The sequence below is a fragment of the Pleurodeles waltl genome, chromosome 3_1 (genome assembly GCF_031143425.1).
Source record: "Pleurodeles waltl isolate 20211129_DDA chromosome 3_1, aPleWal1.hap1.20221129, whole genome shotgun sequence".
NCBI lineage: Eukaryota > Metazoa > Chordata > Amphibia > Caudata > Salamandridae > Pleurodeles > Pleurodeles waltl.
This window is the reverse complement of record NC_090440.1, coordinates 280,656,143-280,680,580: the sequence shown is the minus strand read 5'-3', so window position 1 is coordinate 280,680,580 and position 24,438 is coordinate 280,656,143. Positions and strand designations below refer to the sequence as shown.

At 40.9% G+C, this 24,438-nt stretch overlaps 1 protein-coding gene across 1 annotated transcript in view; it reads right to left on the bottom strand.

Annotated features, from left to right (window-relative positions):
• Window positions 1–24,438, bottom strand: part of FAN1 (FANCD2 and FANCI associated nuclease 1) — a 231,126-nt gene that overhangs the window by 153,005 nt on the left and 53,683 nt on the right. Inside the window, exons 5-7 of the mRNA XM_069222393.1 lie at window positions 23,162–23,395; window positions 13,378–13,509; window positions 4,185–4,293 (exon numbers count right to left, since the gene is read on the bottom strand). Of these exons, the coding sequence (XP_069078494.1) occupies window positions 4,185–4,293; window positions 13,378–13,509; window positions 23,162–23,395 (475 nt within the window). The remainder of the gene's footprint in view (window positions 1–4,184; window positions 4,294–13,377; window positions 13,510–23,161; window positions 23,396–24,438) is intronic.

Genomic DNA, 24,438 nt, shown 5'->3' with positions numbered 1-24,438 from the left:
TATTTTTCAATATTTTGTAGCCACAGATTTTGATTCTATCCATTTTATCAGTAGACAATTTTTCTGACAACGTATTTTTAGTCTGCTTCCCCCCCCCCACAATAGTTTTGCTGCAAACCCAATTTTAAGCACTCATTGTCTACAGATTCCTATTTCCAGCTGCAGACTGAATGAAATAAACATTTCAGGAGAGTTGCACTTCACCGTTTATTCTATTCAAACATAAATTTTACACCAAAAAGAACTATTTGGAGCACCGAGGGGTGCATGTAGGTGGGCTATGTGAGGAGAAGAACGGGGATGTGTTACTTTATAGACTTTGTCAGAACTCTGTCCTTGTGGGGTGAAAGTTCCCAATAGTTATGTGCAGATTTCTATTGCTAGAATGTGTTACAGAAATTACTGAGAAATAAGCCGGAAACCACTATCCTCAGCTCCGCAATTTGTACTTGCTGCCAGATGGAGGAGCACACTAGTGTAGGAGACCGGAGAGTACTAGTATGCACCCAGTCCCCCTGGTGTATGCCCACACTGTCTTGTCCGCATCTCAGCTTCTCCTCATGGCACTTCCCCGCTCCTCTTTATAAAGGCGGGAGGAGGAGATGTGCACAATGCATCTGAGCATGTGGCTGCTGACTCACTGACATGGCCATCAGAGATCCCCTCCCATCTCTCTCTCTCTCTGGTCTGCTTCAGGGAGTCCAATTCAGAACAAACAGATCACCTATTGCTCCAGGTCACGTCAGTTGCAAATGCCGCAGTCATGATTCCCGGAGCGGCATGCTAATTAACCGGGCATGGAGCATCTCAAAGGCCAACCTACATCGTCACCACCTCACAGAAGTGACACTTTCAAATACTAGGCACCCTACCCTGACCACTACAAGATCTTCGGGGTGACTTAAGTATTATTTTTATTATCATTAATATTCAAAAGTATAGTTTCTTCCTGCCAGGCTTATTTGATCATGTTTACCTGCATATGTAAAAACTGCAGCTGTCAAGCTACATATGTAAGCCTGAAGCTACCATTTCCTTGTTAGTTTAGAGGTTGGCATAATTTGTGAATAAGACCACAAGTGATACTAAACGTCTATGTCACTGGAGTATTTCCTGGACCATATATATTGGGGATTGGTCAGTAGTGCTTCTGGAGGCAGAGTGCAGAAACAATATTAGCCAGCAAAAAAAAATTGAGGTGACAAGGAAAAAGAGTCATTTTCCAACTGCAATTAATTTTGCAAAATAAGTGTGAAATGATACTTTAAAACATAGTTGATGGCAGACATGTTGATACTACTTGAATCGATAGACCATCTTCATTTTATCTATCTGGAAGATAAACAGACCAAGAAGTGGTTTTAAAAAATGCACGTGATCTGATAATAACATCACACCCTCTGAGGGTTAAACATTAGATTTTTAAAATGTTAAAAACTTTAAAACCAAATCCTGATATGGTGATGAAACTGAGGTAGAGGCATAGTGTTGGTAAAAAAAATTAAAAAAGATTATTTTCAATCAACGCTCAATCTATGCTCTAACTTCTGCATACTGACCAGCATTATAAGAAACTCAATAAGGACCCCACAAATGGATTACAAGGGATAATTAGAGAAAGGGGTTTGGAAAATGAATGGTTGTCCAGTAAGTATTTTTTGTCCCTTAACAATCTATCACCAGCCATTTCATCAATGTATGGTTTATCAAAAATTCATACTGACGTCAGCTATACTCTTTATTGTCCCATAGTTTCAGATATCAAATGCTTATCAGAATCTCTGTATATTTTGAGGCTGATTGTGACAAAGGCCCCTACCTATCTCAAAGATACAATATCCATCAACAATCTTGTGGGGGGTGTATCGTATGACCAAAAAAAGAGAATATATGATATGTTCTTTATTTGGGAAAGCAATGAACAAGAATCGTTTTAATTCTTAAAATGGATAAATCAATTTGATATCAATTTTAGATTCACTGCCATAAAACACACTCCAGCAATGTATCTATTGTTTCTAATTTTCAACAGAAATAAAGTAGAAAAAATGATTCCATGTTTGGACATGTGGGTCAAAGACAATAAGAGCAAAATTTATACTTACCTTTTTATCAAGTCATTCTTTAGAAACTCTTTGGTGCACTTCTATAAGTTCACTTGAAAGTACTGAAAATGACCTTATCTTTTGGTCAAAGTTTGATCCATTCACAAAATCCATGTCTACTCCCAGCGCAGTGGCAGCTAGGAAAAGGGCTAAATATTAAGTCTGTGAGGCATTAGTAAAGCTCAGATTTAGGGATACAAACAAAGACCAAAGGAACTTCCATGTATCTGCACCAAATCCAACTAGCCTAGCAGTAACCAATATCATCAGATGTAACTGGCCGATATTCAGCCCTGAAAGCAACATCGTTTGTTGACAAGAGGAACAAGAGTTTCAGAGACTCCTTGGTATACACTAGTAAAGCACACTCTGGAACTACGATTGCATTCTATGGATGAATAGAAACACAATGACATCTCCATAGTAGAAATTGTAGTGTTTGTAAATTTACTGTAAATAAACATGAACTCAGGATAGAACTGATGGACTACACTAGCTGTAACACTAAGAACATTATATATCTGGTAATCTGCGAGCGTGGCCTACCATGTATAGGTAGGATTATTAATAAGACGATGTAGAATATTAATCAGAGGTTGTGTATAAGAAACAAATAACAAATGTGATTAGATGCCACTATGGTGTTCCACTATGTAGATAGCAATTAACCATCAAGCACTGATTTTTTCCAGGTTTTTGTATTGAATAATACAACGTATGTTGAGAACACACATTTGTTTACCTGTAAGAATCTAGAAAGAATGAAGGAGAGTATTGATGTCTCTGACATGTTTCATAAAATTGTTGATTAGGCATGGGAATTGAAAACTGTAATACATTTGTGAGAAACAATTGAAGATGATGAACTTTTGTCTAAAGAACTACAAAGCATACATTGTATTGACGGAAGGGCCACTTTTATGAAAATAACTCTCCTTGTTCACACTTAACGTTAATAGCAATATGTTATTTAATTTCAATTAAGTATGGCCCCATGATCCATTTGTTAAATTGGGGGACAAATTAGAATTATGAGGATAATAAATTATTAGAGTGATATATAACCTTAAAAGCCAGGCAAAAACAGTTACATACAATTAAACAATGCTAAACAAATGGTTTATTGGCAATTAATCCAGAATAAATGTGATTAGTGGCATGGCTAGAATGGGTCCAAGGTTTGTTTTCACTATTTGCATTCTTTGCACATAAAACTGTTGGCTCCTTTTGGGTGTCACACATAGTTATAAACTGTTATTATTAATTTATTACAGATGGAATTTTCCATAATCAGAATGACCAGTGTGAATGATTTGATAGTCCCGATGAAGAAGATTATTGATAAGAGGCCACAAAACATTAATAAAAGAGAACAGAAAAAATATTATATTAATATATATTAGTATTTATGATATTGCATCTATTTTTCCATTTAAAAAATAAATATGTTAAGAAAAAGATTGTGCTATATTGATACTCAAGACATTTTGTCCTAACATAAATTGAAGTGATATGTGCAATACAATGACATTACTTTATTGAACTTTGGAAAATGATTGTTATACTGTGGAAAGACATTAAATATCCCCCAAATCAGTGGTCGGACACATCCATAACTACACTGGATGTTTAGCTTAGAAGTATACAGTGAATCAAATTGCCAACACATAAATATTTGGTATCCACTATATCTAAACCTGAGCCACAGCTTAAACAAAAGTTGAGACCCACCAAAAGACAATGCATTTACATTATTCTGTGGGCACTAAGATTAACTTAATAACAGTTACTACCCTGTACAAAACTGAAGTGCTAAGCATGAAGTAGCAAACCCTTTTAATTAAAATTGGGTGCGTGTACATGCCAGATATCTGCACTTAATCACTTAAGTAAAAAGTTAAACAGAGAAACAAAAAAAGAAAAAAGGATACCTGGAGTGGCTAAAAATTAAGAAATGGATTACACATGCAAAATTGCTAGCAACTGAAAAATGCAGGTTGATCATATTCTTCCCCTTTCACAGGGAAAATGCCAAATTAATAAAATAACACAATGTGACTTTACCTTCCATTCACTTACCGCATACAAATGAAGCCTCTGTAAGATCTCAACCCCTCGAGAACGAATTCGGGTGTAAACCCACCCAACAGTAAAACAGCGCAAGTAAACAGGTAACCTTTCATGGTGGCTAAAGATAATGAGTAAATAAAAGTTAGATTCACAATGATAATCATGACTTTATAATACTGTAACACACCAGTGGGCTCATTTCAACTGAATCAAAGGGGTTTTACCCCCAAGTGTCATTCCATACACCTTAACCTTTAATAATATTACACTAAATTACATCACAAAACCCTTTGATCATGACGACATGCTGACGTACTTTATTCCAACATGTAAATAAGCAGTTACTGATAACAAGCACAAACAGCTACTGCGAGTAGGAAAAGCTAATGTGTAACTTTCCACAGGATTGCAAGCAGTAAAATGGAAATAGAAGCTGCTACTGCTAGACACCCTTTTTTCAGAGGTCTGCATCCCACCACTGAATCAATTTAGCAAAACTGCTATCTTAAAAGTGCATTTTTAATCGTACTCTTTTGTCACATTTCAGTTTTGAGCAATTAATAATTGCATGGCTGGCTATATGGAAGCATGGGAAATCTACTTATTCTACATTTTCTGATAGAGGCTACACACTGCAAGACATATGTTGTAAGCTTTTTATTTTAATTATCATGATGAAGCGAATACAGCATTACCGTCTAGTTTTAGGTTTGATGTACACTATTTTGAAAATTAGCACTGGTGTGTTACTTGTGCATTAACCAACCATGCTAACATGATTGTATTATTGTTTGATGTTATTCAGATGTTCTTATTAGTTAGAAGGCTTAGGTTGCCATCCAAGGTTAATTAAACTGTGGTAATTAGGCAGATGTTTTGGTTTTCTGAAGATGCGCGCAACAAAGAGCTTTTAGAATGAAGAGCTTTACAAAAATCTGAATGTGTTTCGATTAAGTTACTTAGGTGTGAAGGGTAAATTCTGTTCATTTGAACAGAATAGACGAGGCAATGGTAGTTCATTCTTTCTAGTTTAGACCAGCCTATGACTGATGGATGAACATATATGAGGTCTCGGTCAGTTCCAAGAGGAAAACATCCACTTTCAGACACACACAAATCTAGTGCTTAGATCTGATTTGATGACATCCAAATAAGGCAAAATGAAGTGGTGACGGTGGAAGTAAGACAGGAACCACGGTGAGCGTTGGTTGTTCTTTATTAAGTAAGCCAGTACGATGAGGGAACAGGTATGATCGGCTGTGCGTCCAGGCTCAACTGACTCGAAGGGAACTCCAGCGTCATGGACAATGGAATTCCCTCGTGTCACCGGCCATACATTCCATCAAGGAATGTACGTACGCACACAGAATGTACGTACGCACACAACACAAAACCTGAGCCAATCATGTTTCCATAAACGTTAATTTTCCCGCTGTGATGGGACACTGCATTTGGCACGCAGGGACTTCGAGTCCCAGGAGAACTTGCGCCTGGAGGTGCCATTTCCAGAGGCAGGGGAGCAGGCGGCCACACACCCCTGACACTGCTACATAGCGCAGCATGCTTCCCACTACAACACTCTACATTTGGCACATAGGGACATCGAGTCCCAGGAGAACTCGCGCCTGGAGGTGCGATTTCCAGAGGCACGGAGGAGGCGGCCACACCCCCCTGACACTGCTACATAGCGCAGCATGCTTCCCACTAGGACACTCTACATTTGGCACACAGGGATTTCGAGTCCCAGGAGAACTTGCACCCCAAGGCACCATTTCCAGTGGCAGGGGAGGAGGCAGCCACACACCCCTGACACTGCTACATAGTGTGGCATGCTTCCCACTAGGACACTCTACATTTGACACACAGGGACATCGAGTCCCAGGAGAACTAGTGCCTGGAGGTGCCATTTCCAGAAGCACAAGATGAGGTGGCCATACCCCCACCGACACCACCACATAGCACGCCGTACTTACTGATGCACTGGGACTCTCTGCATTTAGCACACAGGGACCAGAGTCCCAGGAGAACTCACGCCCAGAGATGCTATTTCCAGAGGCAGGGGAGGAGCCGGCCACACCCCCATGGCACCACTACATAGCGCAGCATGCTTCCCGCTGAGACACTCTGCATTTAGTACACAGAGACTAGGAGTCCCAGAAGAACTTGCCCAAGGTAGCGCCAACTGCAGTGGAAGCGGAAGAGGAAGAGGCGGCCACACCCTTGACACCGCTACATAGTGTGGCATGCTTCCTGCTGCACTGGGACACTCTGCATTTGGCACACAGGGACTTCAAGGATCAGGAGAAATCGCGTTGAGGCACCATTTCCAGAGGCAGGGGAGGAGGTGGTCACATCTCCCTGACATCGCTACATAGTGCAGCACCCATTCCAGCTGCGTGGGACGCGCCCGGGCCAAGAGCAGGCCCATCACTGCCTGGAAGACGTTGGGGTGGGTCGCCCCTCTAGGCTGTTGGACTTGGTGAGCTTGCTTTCTCCTTTTCACTTTTCCTAGAGCACCAGGGGGAACTATGGCAATCGGAAGCTACCGGGAGACAGAGACACCACCATTCCTAAGTTGCCTGGAGGCACAACGTTTGACTCCCTCCTAGCATGTGCAGTTGGTCTAATCACAGCAAGCCCCTGTACACCTACCCACCCATCCCCAGAGATGTCAGGCCCTCGACTGCTCCTAGTGATAGTCTCCTACGCCGAACATAGGGATACCTGTCAATTAAGGTCAGCCCTGCCCATACTCGCCACAGGCACTTTGAGCCTCACAGATACTAGTGAGGGAGATGGAGGTCGCTCTCAGGCGACTTGAAGGCCCTGAAGTTGCAAGCAGGCTGTATCACCATGGGTGTAGCTCTCAGGCCCTATCCCTTCCCCACCTGACCTGCCTGAATCTTCCCCCTGATTGCTGACCTTATGTGGCCATCCAAATCGTCCTACGGAGGAATCAACCCTTCAGCTCAAAAACAAGGTGTGCTATTGGCTGTCTCGGGAGACTGATTTTAACACCTCCAAATATGATTATATTTTGTTGGTACGGAGGGTTGAATGGGCTGACCCCTCAACCAAAAACATTATTGGGGATCGTGTTGCTATTAATTGTAAAAATCCAGGTCTGGCTCATTAACTAGTTGAGTGCAACCCAGGCAGGGGGTGGAGCGTGGATCCTTGCTCGCTAGGATTGACGTATCAGAGGGATTTCTGTTGCTACCTCCCCTTGTCAAGTCTGGGCGGCATAGATTGACGCATAACTTTAACTACAGATGGCAGCAACCCTTCTCACAAAAGGCCAGAGGAGGTGAGTGTAGCTCCCATTCTTTTAATTCATACTAATATTTCTTGGTTGCACCCTGCATTCTCTGTAGTCCCCGGCACTGCTCATTCTAGTGATCTTATGTCCTACTCTACTCGCCACATTAAGATAATCTCTTGGAATATTGCTGGAATAGTGCCCAAAATTTCAGCTGCGCTAGTTCATGTTTGATATCTGTGTGTTTGAAGAAATGTGGTCTCTTACCCCCAAGTTTAGATCTGGCTTCGCTAATTTCTCCCAGGCTGCAATCTCTTCAGAGAAGGGCAAACCTTCTGGGGGTTATCAATTTGGATAAAAACTACATTGCTTTGTGTGGCAAAAGAGATTGACCTGGGCTGTCCAGATGGTCAGTTTGTCAGTCTGACATTTCCTTCTTGTGGTACGTATCACATATATAATGTCTATAGGTCTGGGGGTAGTGAAGCCAAGCTGCAAGTTATAGATCTGATTGGTTCACATATGGCAGCCCTACCAGTTGGTTACTTCAAAATTGGGGCACCATACTTTACCTGTAAAGGTTGAGCCTCTCAGCACGTATTCTGAGGTCCTTAATGCTGGCGAGGATCAAGTTTGGTCAGAGGTTGGTCCTTACACTTCCCCATCAAGAAATGAACTGCTGATGTGTTACAACTACATGCTTTTACACTCAGTAATGGTCTCCGAGCCTGTAATGGAAGATAGAGTTCTGACAAAGATGGGAGGCACAAGTTCAAAATGTATCCTTTGCTAATCGGATTGATTACATCCTGTTGGACATTACATTGTGACCTATTATGATTGATATGTGTGACTCCTCAACAGGATAGTGATCACAATGCTTTGATGTTAACGCTGAGGGTGCTGGGCACCCCTCTATCGAACTCTTCTACTTAACCCTTAGATAGAAGGCTCTTTCCTACCAACAACGTCGCAGGCTAAAATAGATCTCTTCAGTAGATTTCTCCGAAGCTCTGAGAAGGGTTTATGAAACTGTGACCACTGGTCTTAATACTGTGCTGGTTGAGAAGGTGTTCCGGTGCAAACTGATTCCTTGTTGAGACTTAGGGCTTGATTTAGAGTTTGGGAGATGGATTACTTCATCACAAACCTGACGAATATCCCCTCCGCCATAAGATATAATGGAATCATAATACGGCGGATGGGATTTCCATCACGTTTGTGACGGTGTAACCCCATCCGCCAAACTCTAAATCAGGCCCTTAGTGTCATACATTTCATTATGCTCGCCTCCTTAAGGAATCATTTCTTAAGCCATGCCCATAAGGTAGAAAGGGCCTCCTGGGACTCCAAACCCTGTAGATATGCCAGCCATGCTCTCTCTACAGGATGAAGTTAAGGCACACAAGGAAGTCTGGTGCCCTTACTTCTCTTTGTTTTTTAATGCCACATTGAAAGGTGCCCCATATGCCACCCAACCTGGGCAGGGGCAGAGATCATCCCAATTTTTAAGAAGGGCTGTTGGTCTTTACCTTCTAATGACAGGCCCATCAGCCTTATTGATAGCTCCCAAAAATTGTAAAGTTTGATTATTTTGGACAGGCTGAGTGAGTGGATAGCTGATGTTGGTGTGCTGACTCCACTAGAGGCTGGCTTCAGGGATGGCATTGGTACCATCGATCAGGCATTGTGCCTTGAGTTGCTTTACTGGAAGCATGAGAATGATGCCTCAAGCCTAGCTGGGGTGAAGGTTCCTGCCCTTCTGTTTGGGGATGACACACTCCTGGTATCAAAATCTCCAAAGGGGGTTCAGAAGTTCCTGGATAGTTTTGGGTCCTTCTGCAAGCAGAGGGGCCTGGAGATCAACATCAGCAAAACCACATATATGGTTTTTAATCCCTGTTCAATAACACGATCCAATCCAACTCTCAATGGTGTACCGCTGGAGGGAGTTCATGTATTTGATTATTTTGGGGTTACGCTTACAGTGCGTTTTGATTGGCTACCCCACATCTAGAAGTGCAGGCTTATATTAGCGCAATATTCCAAGGGTATTATGAGGTTGCAACAAAGATATTTATTTCATTCAATTTCACCAGCTTTTGAAATCTACAAATGCCAAGCTCTTGGGGCAACTCTTATTGGCGGGGAACTCTGGGGCCACAATGACATTAGATCCTTGGAGATCGCAGAAAATCATTTTATGCAAAACCTTACTAATCTCACTTTCAGTACACTGCTTATCCTTATACAGCTTGACCTCAACCTTAGATCTATTGTTGACAAATTGGGTCTTAAACCATTATTATATTGGTGGAGACTTTAGGTGGTTCCTGAGTTTTTCCTGTACTGAAGGGGCTTAGAGGACGTCTTGGGACAGCTTGGGGCCCATAAGAACACCTGTCTTTGGTTTATAAGGTCACAACTGCTCCAGATTGGGTATGAGAATCTTTGGTCCACTCCCTCAAAAGCCACTGGGGTTCTGAAAGTAACGCTCAAGGGTTGGTGCCCTTACAGCTTCCTTTCTGGAGCTCAAAGATGATTATATCTTAGAAGCCTTCTCAGATGAGATTGGGCCCTCTTTTGCTAAGACACTTTATATTAAATTTCGCATGGTGACATTGCCACTCTGTTTGCTCGGTTTCAGCAAACTGGAAGCATGACCCTAGTGAATCAGATGGGTCTCCTCCCTTTTGTTGGCAGGTAGAGGAAACCGTCAATCATGTTGTTTTCTTCTGTCCAATCTACCATGGTTACCGAAGAAGGTGGGTCCTTCCATTATGTTGTAACTTGGGACTTAGGGATTATCCAGCATCGTTCAGAATCCTAAAACACGATCCAAGGCAAACTACTGTATTTGCTGTTTTGCAGGCAGAAAAGGGGGGGCCTGTTGACGGGCCCAAGCTTGCATACTCCCTCCCAATCTCAGATCTGGACCTCTGTTTGTAAATTGTGTATTGTACTGTAAACAAATAAATTTTATTCCATGAACTACCAATTTTTATCTTGTATTTAAATGAAGTTTAGTCCTTGAATAATTTTTGTTGCACTGTATTTTTTTCTGTATACTGTGAAATTTCTATGTACTTTTAAGGCTGTATAGCCGCATAACGTTTTTTTGATTGATTGGTTAATTTAAGTCAGAGGTGCAGACTGGAATTTATATATAAACCCCTGCTTTTTTAAACTGGAGCAAGAGATGTGGGAGAAATATGAGGCTGAATTAACTGCTGCCTTGGTGATGCCAAAGGAGATGAAAAGCATCTTTTTGCTCATTTAAGCGGAGTGTCAAATGTTATTAAAACATAACTAGAACTCCTATGAGACATGGATAGTGAATCAATATGTAACTTAAATAATATGGTTGTTCGTCCATTTCTAGAGCATAGTGTCCAAAGTTACATGCATAGTTAACTGTGATCTTCTGAGTGGAAATATATAGAGGTGTATTCTCACTAGTCTCCTAGTAGAAACCTGAGTTGTACTTTTTGGGGGTCAGGAAAAGTCACAACAATGGGATCAAACAATTCTCCCTTATTTATAAGGTTAAATCTGGCATTATTTTTTTGCAGGCTATTTGTTAGGCATGCAAGCTTATTATGTAATCTCCATCAAAATACTAGAGACTGTGGCACTGAATATCGAGCAGAACCAAAAAACACCCTTAGTTGAGTTTGCATGTCGAAAGATATTCCAGTGGCAAAGTTGTAACAGCTGCTTTCATCATATGACGGCATAGTCTCTCACGAACATCCCCTGACAAGAGATACATTCTTTGCCAAATCGATGGGTCATTTATTTAAACATATGCTAGTCAAACTTATATATAAACCCAACTTTAATGTTGATTCTCAAAGACAGCATTTTGTATTGGACAGAACGTCAGCAAAAGTTTTAAGTGGACACCAGAACTGTGTTTGCTTGCGTCTAACAGTACATTCCATAGTAACAGGTCTCATATGAGAACTCACCCTTCTTTCTTCCAAAAACTCATTCTGGTTTCTGAAATAAACCAGACTATTTCTATTCCATCTTTTTTCCTAATTATTACTCTCAAACAAAAATGTAAAGAAATGTAAGTACTTTTCTGAAAACATTAAGGGATTTTAGTAAGCAGCATTTAATTATGGTACGTGTATAGCTGCCTTTGATCAATTACCATTTACAGAGCGATTCTATGAAGGAAAGCAGTCACTGTTGCTCCCATGAAGTTCACGTTCCTGAAATCAGCACAGTGGCCACTTGGTGATCAAGCTTTAATTTTACGAAGCAACTCTTCTTCGTTTGTGACCTAAGAAAGACGCACATGTGGTAAAAGCCTCCCTTCAAAACTTATTTGTTTTTTCTTTCTTTACATTTATTTTTCTCATTTCTCCCTGATCGCCACCTTCTTGCTACAATGCATGAACCTGCTACAACATTCTATGTTCATAAATGTCAATGGCACTAAACCATGCTGCAGAAGGGAAAGTTACTTTTAATTCTACTTCTCAATCATGTGCATCTTCGCTTAATTCATCTACAACTCTCTCATCTGAATGGTGAAGGTGGAAGGGCAGAGAAAACTAATTCTAAGAGCTTTCCTTAATCTGATGCTTCAAAATGATTTAACTAAGAGTTACTGCAGTGCACTCTCGGGGATAAAAGCTACTGTCTGCCTTTAAGTTGCAGTGCAAAGCTAGCCATTTTTTAATAAAATGCTGCTGCCTATTTGGCCACAATTAAATGTGTTTTCCTGTTAAAAGAACAATGTTTTTCTACTACTGAGCTTTGCCAAAGGCAATACGTGTGGCTCGCCTGTAAACACACAGCAGACGCACAGTGGCACAATTAATTCATGCATGCTAAACTCTGTAGATTACACCTACTGGAACCACTTCATCCAAGATATGAGGTTTTCAGTGGCATAATGTAAACATCAACCGTGTATTGTAGCTCTACATCCAACGTACCAATCTCATTAGTGGTGCCCAGAGACAGCTAAAGCTCTGTAGCTAGACATTATTTTTTTTTATTTTAGTCCAGTTGAATCATGCAAGGGACTATTAATTTCAATTAGATAACAAAACATTGAAAATGATTCCTTTTTAGAGGAATTTGTACAAATTTCATTTTTAGAAAGAGATGGTGCACTATGGAAACTTGTGACACTGGAGACGATACTTTATATTCACAATTAATACGGAAGATTCTTTGTTGGAAAAACATGTGAAACAAAGAGTAACAAATATCACAGTCACTATTTCAATACAATACAAAAACATCAGGCAAGCACAACACATCTTTCCCAAAATCACACTTGCGTCAAGGGCCCAGCTTCTCCTCCCCACACACAAGTCCAATGCCTATATACTAAACACATACTTGTTCCCTTGCATGGGTTCTCCTCCCAGGCACAATTTTAAAAAGCTTGCTCGGTCAACCAAATTAATAAAGTAAACAAGTAAAAGTAGAAAAATGCCAGGCCTGTTAGCTTTAATAATGGCTGTTATAGAATGGAAAAATGCCATGCCCCAATCAAGAATACTAGAGAAATAGAGTTCCCGAAATGGAGATGAAGTAAAGTGAATAAAATATCTTGTCCCACCAATTATTGCAGATTACATTTTACCATAATAATATAATAAGCCATTCTATTTGGGCAATGGGTCACCATACTGTTCGTGGGTTCTTTAAGAAACACAGGATAATGCTTGTTCTAGGAAGAGGAGAGTGATGGGTTGGTCGTGTGTCACATTTCCTAACTGAAATGGACTAACTGTGATCACACACCTGGCCCCATCATGCAGTGCAACTGCAAAATGCCACATCTGATTCATCAGTATTTCTAAAATGTGTGTTGGACTACCTGTCCATTAGGATTACAAACCCGAATTGCCACCTTGAACAACTTATAGGCTATGGTCAAGGAATGTCACATGCATGCTATTTCAACAAGATTACCTCAGATTTGGGTGATCTTTTAATTCCTTCCAAGATTCCTTTGCACACTGATATAGCTGATTAGCATCTTCCCACTTTCCGTTAGACATGGCAGTTGCAATATCAATCAAACTGTGCATAGCTGTTTCATACCTAGTAAAACAAAAGAATACATGTGAGGAGACTAGATTGTTATATATGTTACTTATCTATGATACCAATTTGACAGGTTTACCTATTTTATAGATTCGCAGTTTTTCTATACCCTGACATTTAATGGTCAGGAAAAGTCAGAAAAAAATTGAAATTACACAGCAAGCATAAGTAGTGTGAGTGTTTGTGATCATATCATTATGACATCAAAAACACCTAAAGAATGCTCTTGAAACTGGCACACAGGTAAACTGATCATTTCATCTTAAGGCATTTTGCTCAAGGACAGTTTAGTTGGGGCCATGTTCATTTATGGAAGAATCCAAGATGCAAACCATGAGGTAAGAGACTTGTTCGGTAGCAAAAAGTTTACAGATCTTCAAGTTCTGCAGTGAGTAACAAGCATCCTCAATAGCAAGTACAACAGAGCTGAAGGTATTGTAGCTGAAGATATGTGTTGCCTGACTACCGGGAAGAAACCTAAACAGGTGTATGAATACCTGGTACATTTTGCGACTTATAATTGAGAATTTCTATAAATGCTTTGTTGGAGTCTAACACTATTTAAATGGACTTGATGAGATGCCATGATATGGGATTGCAAGTTGTTAATAAAATCATTAACATTGTTACAAAAATCTGTTATGTCATTCAAGCATCAGAATTGTTCCATTGGTAAAGGTCTAGAGAAGCATGTGGAAGAACAGCTGTTGTTCTCAACCACCAAGAAGGAACTTCTAGCCCCACTCCAATATGAATTCTTGCAGGGCTAGATGACAGAAAATGCAAGCTTAAAAACGTTTGAGGACATTAATGGCATGCTGGACAAAAGTAACACATACCTCCTCATTCTTCTGAATTTATTTGTAGACTTTGATGCCTATGACCATGATAGACCCCACAAATTCCCCCATGTGCTTCACAGGAAATCTACAGAGGTGGTTTACCTCATTCCTTACCAATCCTAAACTTTTGGCTTTTATTTATCTTACCTATCACCTAGAGTACTTCAGTTTTCAATACTTGTTCTTATTTTATTCAACTAGTATATGGAGCTGCTGAAAAATCTGATATAGGTATCAAAAGTTCACCAATATGTGGAGAATCACATTTTCATAAAAACTCTTTCCCTCCAAGGTATTCATACTGCTGAGGATTGCCTTAAAACTTCAAACAGTAGAGGTCATTAAAGTTCCACAGACTAGACATGACCACAAAAAAAATGAATTAAATCTTTCTTCTAGGCATGGCTGATCAGTTACAATTAGATGTCTTCAATTCTTCTCTTTCAAATTAAGTAAAATCCCTTGCCTCTCCCCTTCACTATCAATGTAAAACTGCAAGAGGTCTCTTTTGACATCAAGTAACTTTTACCAAGTGGTCCCAGCTCTTATAATCTCCCATACAAATTATGGACATGTCACCGTAGAGAAATTCCTAAATCCACATTGTCAACACTCACCGTGATCAGCAGCAAGTTCTGTGTCAGGCACAACAAAAATTTCACCTCGGTCTTGAAAGGCCTGCATTAGCTTCCCATTAAAGTCAAATTCAAACATAAACTTGCCTATTTAATTTACAACACCATCTGTTTCAGATAAATGGGGAAACAAAACAGCTACGGACCAAAGATATCCGAGTCTGGACGTAAAATAACACATTTGACCTTTCTCTGTCCTCTCACCCTACAGTTTTCCTGCTAAAGACATGTGATGCCAATAACATCTTTGCTGACTTCAGAATAAATTGAAAATGCTACCTAGAGCTGGAACACCACAGCCCCTTGTTATCATTTTATATTCTGTCCATCCATCTTCCTATACATTCTCAGTTATGCCTTCTAGCACCCTTCTCTCCTTTTCATAAATAAGAATGGACAGTGTGGTCCTAAGAGGCACTGTAAACTCGCTCAACTCTTCCTAATATGATTCTGCAAGATAAGAATCCCCCAACAAATTGTGACAATGGAGAAGTCCAAGGTGTAGGAGTCAATATTCGATTAAAAATTGAGACATGGTTGTCTGCTGATTTATGTTTTTGGGTGTTGCATACTCCCGAGCTGCACGGGGATGAGGTGGGTATGTGTGAGCTTTAAGTGAGAACTTAAGATCAATACTATAAGTGTTGTTCTTGAGAAATACAATTTTTATGAGCTTACCTCCATTTTCAGGGTCAATGCTTTTGTGTTGAAGTATGGGCTGTCAATGAGCTTTTTTCAAAGAATGGTTATCTTCTTTCTTGATGAGATTTATCCTCTCTCATTTTTATAGACACCCCAATACCAAGTTGTCACTATATGCATAGCCAGAGGCAAATTAATCACTGAACAAAACTAGTGATGAAGAGAATTAATGCAACAGTAAGGCAGCCATTGTTATGCCTCCTTTTCCGAGAAAATTGTTTTTTCTCCCCGAACATTTTTTTTTGGATAAAGAAATTTTATTGGTCTCAAGAGTCACATCATTCTCAGTGATCATAGTGCAACAGCAATACCTCGCATTTAGAGTACAGCAGAGACACAAAATCCACAGTGTAAATAGCAGAAAAAATGAATGGTCATCATGCAAGTACGGTTACAGTGGCGGACTCAGTCCAGAATGGTCCTACTATTTACCCTAAATCCAGGCATGCTTGGAAGGGCATCCACTGGCCTCATACACCTGCCTCTCCTGCTGGGCGCACCAGTCCACTCCACGACGCCAGTGTGGGGGGCTCGGGTGCTCTCCAGTGGGCAGCTATCTCTCATTTGGCCACCATGGTAGCTGTCCCCAAAAGCGCTCGGTCGGCCTGCGAGCCTCCAGCGCCCTCAAAGATACCTAAAAGCAGCAACTGCAATAAAAGTTCCACCTCCCATCCGAGTACCGCCGATAGTTCCACGGCTACCGCAGTCCAGTACCATTTCATCTCAGGACAGGTCGAAACCATGTGGTAGAACTCCACAGGAGTTTGTGAGCAATGAAAGCATGCAGGACTGAAAAAGATATCCGCCTTAGACAGTCAGTCAGGAGGGAGATAAGCACAGTAGAGGTAGTACGTTTGCATCTGGAGGAGATTGTAATGAATCAGGGGCCATCAATGCATTACCCCAATTTTCATCCGTCATCGATCCCAACCAGCCCTCCCATCAGAAAGGAAGGTGTTCCAGTGTAGCGGGGGCATTATTAATCGGTGTGCGTTATATCTGTGAGACACCACCCTTCCCCAATGCACCCATCAGGATCTTAGCTTCCACAGGGCTAAATTCAAGTAGAAGCATGCCATATGGAATGTGGGTACATAGCACGTATCACAATTGTAGATATCTGTGGAAATGTGTAGCGGATAGCGCATAAATGGATTGGAGTTCCTGAAAGGAACACAGTTGCATACCAGACGAGGTGCTGCCCAATTGCGAGATGCCAATGGCATCAAAATTAGCGAATCCCTCTTGTGCAGCCGGTGCACCCAACCATGTACCCTGCCACAGGGGAGTCTGTTGGGTGAGTTTGGCGTGCCACCCAGTGTGACGAAGAGCAGCCCGCCACTCAAGAAAGATCACCCGGGTCACCTTTGGCATGCAGTGGAGACACTGGCACCATATAGCATGGCCAAGATCCAGGGAAACCCTAGTGAGGTCAGCTCCACTCTATATGCTGGGTTGGACCATCCCCCTTTGAGCCAGTCATTTATCATCAGAAGCTGTGATGCGAGGTAACAAAGATAATGGTTGGTCGTACCGAGCTTGCCAATTTATGGGGCATGCCGACAGTTCACAAAGGCCAGGTGTAACCTAGAGTTATGCCAGAGAAAAGAGATCGCCATCAAACCCATCTTGCTGAACCAATGGCAGGGTATCAGTTGGGGAAAGTTTTGAAAAAGGTATAAAAATCTTGGCAACACCAGAGGGCCATCCAGCCCATCATGTTAAGCAAGAGGGATTGCCACTTCTGTAGATATGCCCTAACTCTACTAGTCAGCAGGGTAAGGTTAAGGGACCAGGTCAGTGCGAGATGAAGCACCATTTGTATACCTAGGTAGCAGAAGCTCAATTGACGTACAGGGATGGTAGTCTGCCAGTCAACACAGCTCCACAATGTAAACCACGGCACCAGTATCAATGTGGCTAGGTTAATATGTAGTCCAGATGCCTCAGCAGAGAGCCGGAGGAGCTAGAAACAGTGAGGGCAGCTTGTTTTAGGGTTGGAGAGAAACAGGAGGACATCATCTGTGCAGTGCAATCCTCATGTCCTGTGTCCCACTCCAAGACTCACACCTGCGCATCAGAACAAAGTAGTAATGATGGCCAGGGCAAAGAGGAGAGAGTACAAGGGGCAGCCTTGACAAGTCCCATGGCGTATGGGGAACTCGTCGGGGACTACCTCATTAATCTGTAACCGAGCCCCTGGGTTAGAGTAAAGCACTTGAATGAAGCTACGGAAGCGAGGACCAATCCCCGCCCTTTGCAAGACCCAGGAGAGGTACCCTCAGTCCATTGTATCAAATGCTTTATCAAAGTCAAAATAACATACAGCCATTAGAAAACTGGCTTTGCTGTTTGGAATAAGAATGCTGAAACGAGGAGTGCCACCCTGATCAATGATGGACAAAGAGATCTGATTCTGCAGTTCCTATCAATATGAAGTAGGCCTTATCACAGACAATTACTCTATTCGGTTGACGGCCTAGAGTATTTTTTCATTTTTTTTAAATACTAATCAGTATTTAACCACTATCTCAAGAGTATATAACATACAAAATGTATTCAGCAGCTTACCATATTTTTCATGAGGCAAGGTATTGTCACATGTCATCTTAACTTTCTGCCTTGAGTAAACTCTACACAACTGCTCACAAAAAATAAAGTTTGGAGCTTTGGAACACCTTCAAAGTTTGGAGCTTTGGAACACCTTCAACATTTTGAAGTGGCATATACAGCATTTATTAGAAACTCCTTCCGATTATGAAATACTCTAAATCACAATAAAGCTCTGCTTATCACTTAATTGCCTCTATTTCTTCTTCTCTCAAAATCCTTCGCTCCCTTGCAGAGGCTAATTTTATTCTCCTGGCTTTTGCCTCCTTGACCGGGTTCATTAAGGAAATTATAACAAAAACGAACTCAGCAGTTCACAACGGAAAGGAAGTAAGAAAAAACATACCTATCACCCTTGCAATCCTGATTTTGGTGCAAGGCAGAGTGTAAGCTATGGTTCATATTTTATGATTTACTGCCATCCAATTCCAATGTGAAATGTTGGAATTCTACCAGTGCAGTCTGTGTTCATTTTAAAATCTAGGCATAATAGAGAGTGAGGCAGGGAATAACAGAAACTAACCTAGTACATGTGAGAGGTGAAACAGTACCAGGAAATAACAAATTGTCTTTAATGCCTTGGATCAAATGATACCTGTCCTTTAATTCAGAGGGAATTAAAAATGGACTTAGAGACTGGCACTAAAGGAAAAACCCCTTGGAGCAGAATACCCTTCACAATACTGTCCCTGTGGTGGAGGGAATTCCACTAGGGCACTGTCCTCTGGAATTAGTATATCTTTCAATTCTAGCTCGAAGGCCAACGGTGTCCACTGTGCACCTCTGCAAAGGGAGTATGGTAGCACCATAAAGACTTTCAATTAATTACAAGAATCACAACTGTGTGCTGTATTAAGGCTTGTGGTATTCAGATTCGCTGACCATAAAAGTGGAATAGTAGAAATGGAGTGAAAATATAATTAATTGTCTCATGGAGCTGGACACACGTCAGCTGTATGCTCTAGAGCAGTGGTTCTTGACCTGTGGCCTGCAGGCCCCTGGGGGTCCACAACGCCATCTCAGAGTGTCTGAGACTATTTAGAAAAGTAAATATTATTAGCAGATTAACTAAATATATACACTGGGATTTGTGGCCTGAGTTAGTGGCTTCATCCTAATTTCTTATCAGTATGTGATACACGATTTCATGCCAGTCAAATGTTCAAGGGGTCTCCAACCTTTTTTGTAGTGAAAGCTACTAATGTTGAAAAAAAATATCCAGAGCTATGACTATCATTAGAATTCGAATACTAACCACATCAGACAAGTTTACATGTTTGTTTAAAATATCAATGTTTCAGTTTTTGTAGGCCGGGCTACACACAGGAGAGCTGCTTATGGGTAGCTCGAGAGCTACTCGCTGGAGATCCCTGGTTATTACAGGCTTGCAAAATGGTTTGACATTTTTGCCACTTAACATGTTAACTCTGTCATTAAAGTACATAGCATATAACCACAGCCAAAAAAAGTATCCTGGTAAAGCATACACCACACTTAGCACACTGGCGCTCATAGACCCTTCAAGATCCACCAATTGCTCCAAATATCACACAGACAATTCCGACTTCACACATCTGACATGGACATGCAGCCACATAGAGAAACGTTGGTGTAAGGTATTTTCCAGACTCTTCTTAATGAAAAGGCCTCAACCTGGTCCCAAACCCACTCCTGGTCTTGCTTGGTTATGTGAAGAACATCCCACAGGGAGTCCCCAGATTCACGGTGATAGAGCTACTGCTAGCCAAGCAGGAGACAGGGGCAACAAAAGCTCTCCAACCACACCTGCTTGGCTGAACAGCCTAGTCTAGTGTGATTCTACCAGCAAGATATATGCCACTGTGCAGCCTCCCACCTCTCGCCCCAAAGATATTAGGGCAGCCGCTTTGTGCATACTTATTGAACTCTGGGGCCCACCCCTTCAAACTAATGGTTAACCTGCAGTATATATTCCCATGTTCCTGATCAGACTATCGCTGCCTGCATGGGACATGCTGTCCCTAAACAAAGCTTGCATTGGTAACCGATCCGCCCCCCACCGCCACCTCTTCCCCTCTATCAACCCCGATTCGCAATTATGTTTATAAATGTATTCATGTTATGTTGGCACTTTCAACTAAACTACCACAACACCTTTGGAACTCAATGTTACTCCCCTTGTGGGATCATGTTGTTTGTCTTACCTGGGGCTACAGAAAATGATAAATAATGTTGTTAAAAAAAGTATACAGATAAAGTCAGCCTGTCACTGGCTGAAAGAGCTTGCAATGGGCTGCAGGGGCGATGAGACCCTAACTGAAGTGCAAGTCTTTGAGTTAGGATAAGGAGCATCTAAGAAAAGAATTACATAGCAAATCTAACAACCACAATGGTATCAGACCAATTCCATAAATTATGTTTGTGAAATGGAATGTTAAATGCTTCATATGGGTGTTGGGGCTCCCCTTCCAAATTGTGATCAACGCAAATGAGGAGGTGGCACTGACTTCATGCAGAAACAAAAGTGTTACTGCAGCAAGCATGCAACGGTCTGTAACTGAGAGAAGTTCTACCATTCTTTAGATACATTCTCACTGCTCCTGGGCAGTATGCACACTTGTACAACCCACCATTTGACCATCATCAGTCGACGGATATATCATAGTCTGGATTGGTTTCTGCAGAGGATCTTTGGAGGATTATAAGGAATTGATTTAGACTCTCTGAGGATTTGGAATGGAGTAAATGCAGCAAACAGAAAAGAACCAACCAACTGTTTTTAATGATTTTTGTATAGGTTTTTGATTCATTGGAATATGTATTATTATTCTCTCTATCACGAGCACTTTTCTTTTTCACACTATCTGTCCTTTGGTGTGTTGTTTTACTAGATGGGTTGTCCATATAGGATGAATATATTAAATTGATATTTATGTATAAGTAAATAAATGAATATATATATTTATATGAATAAATAGTTTTTTTGTTTTCACCTATGTTGTTTTATGATATATAAATAATTTGTCGATCTTTCCCCGTCAGGGCATTGTTGTATGTAATGATACAGCAAATGGACCGCTTCAAGAAGGTTGTCCTCACGCCATGGTGGGGATAGGTTTGTTTTCTGTTGTTATTTAGTGCAGTGCACATTCTCACAAAATGTAGGTCCACATCTGTTAAATCTGTCTGGAAACTCCTTTAGCTATCTGCACAGCTCAGCAATCACAAAAAGAATAGTGTAGGGAAATCTGGGGTGGCTTCATCCTTTTGATGATCATCTTTTTTATGTGCATGTGATTGGCAGCAGTTGAATCTGCCTACCTATGAAGCGGTTCTCTTGCTCATAACTAATAAAAAACATAATTATGGTATACCAGCTGCCAAATATAGCAGAAAGGGGCTTTGCATGGCACAACATCCTCACAAATACAATAGTAAAAGGTTTTACATTGTGAACTCTCTGACAGATTGAACAGGATGAGCTCTGTGGTGAACACCATAGGATGGGTCTTTACATTAATAGCAAAGGAATAACTGGAAAAATAAAGTACCTCCCACTTTGAACAATATGGTATAAAACAAAATGAGCGATCGCTAACAATTCTATGAAGGCCGATGGGGATTGTTTCCCCTTTCATTTACTCCCTTCGTTTTCTGTCTTTTCTTTTATTCTTTGTTCCTTCTTGGCTTCTGTTTTTTTATAATTCTTTCCTCCTTTACATTACTTTCTTTCATTTTTTCCTTTCATTCCACCTTTCATCTTACTATCTTTCTTACTGTTAATTCTTCATTTGTTCCATTTCTCGTTCTTTATATCTTTCTGCCCTTTATGCACTAATTTAATTTTCTTTCCTTCTTTACACCTTGCTGTATTTCCTCCCATTTTGCTTTCATCCCTTCTTTTCTTCTTCATTGTCTTTAAATGTTTTCATTATCACATCTTTTTTTTTTAAACATTTTCCCTCCCTTCCTTTTTACCTTCATTCCTAGCTGCATCTCTGCTCCTACTGTGTCCTATTCATTCTTTTGCTATTTCTTTCTTCCGATTTTATTCTATATTCCTGCTTTTCTTCTCATAGCTATCACTGCTGCTGCCCTTCCCGATTCTGTCCTTTGTGTTGAGATAAAATGTCCACTATTGATTCCAGACAAAAATATAGTTGAGGCAAAATTAGCAAATTTTCTACATATTTCCGAATTACTTGTGATAATTTCTTGTGCTGATATGGAAACAAATGCTTCTGCTGCTATAAGAAATGCAAACATGTGGCTTGGGGACAACATAATTGCATTTACTGAAAATAAACATATAAATTATTTTAAAAAATAGTTCACATTGAATTTTCAGTATCAATTCTGAACTGTGAAGGCCTCTTGCTGCAGATACAATAAAAATCTTGGCAGAGGGGCTCTTCTGAGTTGCTGTATCACTTGTTGTATGAGTAATGCTTCAAGAAGTATATTAATAGATCTGTATGGCCACAGTGGTGCATGTTATTTGATTTTTGCACATTATCTCAAATGGACCAGCCTCAAGAGCCTCTTTCAGATGTCAAACTCATTTATACTCAAAGGCATAGTGCAATTCAGGACACTGCTTTACGCCCCACAACTTTCAAAGTTCACAAGCCACTGGTGATAACTGCTACGAAGGCAATCACCTATGCCCTACTGCTTAATACTCACATTCTTCAAATAATTATTATAACAGAAGCCCTTACTTTTACCTGAAAATGGAAAGCAGAAATGGTGACAAGAATGATAACAAGTTTGAGGAAATGTATTCTACATATGTTTCATTCCTGGCACTCACTCACTGCTAGCCAGAAAGAAGCTAGCTCCTGCAAGTCAACCACAGACACAGCATTCCAAATTATTTACCATATAAGGTCCTCTCTGTCCTGGAAGATTTTTGTTTTCCTATTCACAGTATAGGTTGGGAATATCATACGCCCCATGTTGACCATGAGAACCGTGGAAAGCTGTGCTTGACCACCACTTGCAGCCTCTTCCACCTCCATGGAATCAGTCAAAGAAAACAGCAGCAGGACACGAGAGAATACAGCACGAGGAGCCCGGCAGACACGGACACATTTGCCCACTTGTTCCTTCGCCCTAGGGGAAAAAAACAAAAATACATCTTTCATGTAAGCAACTCTAAAATGGGCAATTGTGAGAGTCATAAGGTCACCAGCAGCATCCTTGACAATTTCCAACCATTAATTATTTTTTTACAATGCCTGGCAATGGTTTAATAAGCACTTTCAAGTAACATGTGTGACATGCATGGTAGCAAGTCTCTGTGTGGATTTGATTGTAAGATTGCTGAGATCAGCAGGAATGATTTTGGAGTTACAAGGCACTAGATGGAAGTTGTGGTACACCCTGCTTACAGAGTGGTCCTATACTGACTGAATTACTGATCTGAATTGGGGAAACCCTAAAGACTGAGGAAGGATGCCAGAGGGGACTTCAGAAATCCCTCACCTCTGAGATCAAGGCACTAACGATCCTAGACAACCAAATCCTTCTAGAAAAGTGGCCATAATGAAGAGACAGCGAAAAATGTGTAGAACCAATCAGGCTTCCAATAGGACAACCATTCACTGGCAAAGACAATAAGGCAGGCACTTTACTGGCCAGCGAGCTTAGAGTATAAGTAACTAAATAATTTGCTCCACATGACAGAGTAGGGAGACTGGGCAACTAGAGAGAAAAAAACATGCTGTGTTCTGTAAATCTGATTGAACTCTTTATAAACAAGGTAATGAGAACCCCAAGGTTATTGAGAAGTAATTGAGACACCAAAAAAGGCTGCCTATCCCTCCTGATTATAGATAGCTGCTTAAAGCTCCCATGGATGTGACCGAGCTGCAACAAGTGATCAAAGCAATACCATCAGGTAAATCTTCTGGGCCAGACAGCCTTTCATTAAAGTTCTATAAAACATTTTCCAGTGCACTACAGGATCACTTACTACCTCTATTCAAACTCCTTCTCACAGAGCTCTGGGCTAACTCTCACCATGTGCGAAGCAGAGATACTCTCATCCCCAAACCGGGTAAAAATGTATACAATTGTTTTTTCGTTTCTTCCTACTTCCCTCCTAAATACAGATGCAAATCTCTACACATAAATACTAGTGATTCGCCTGAACC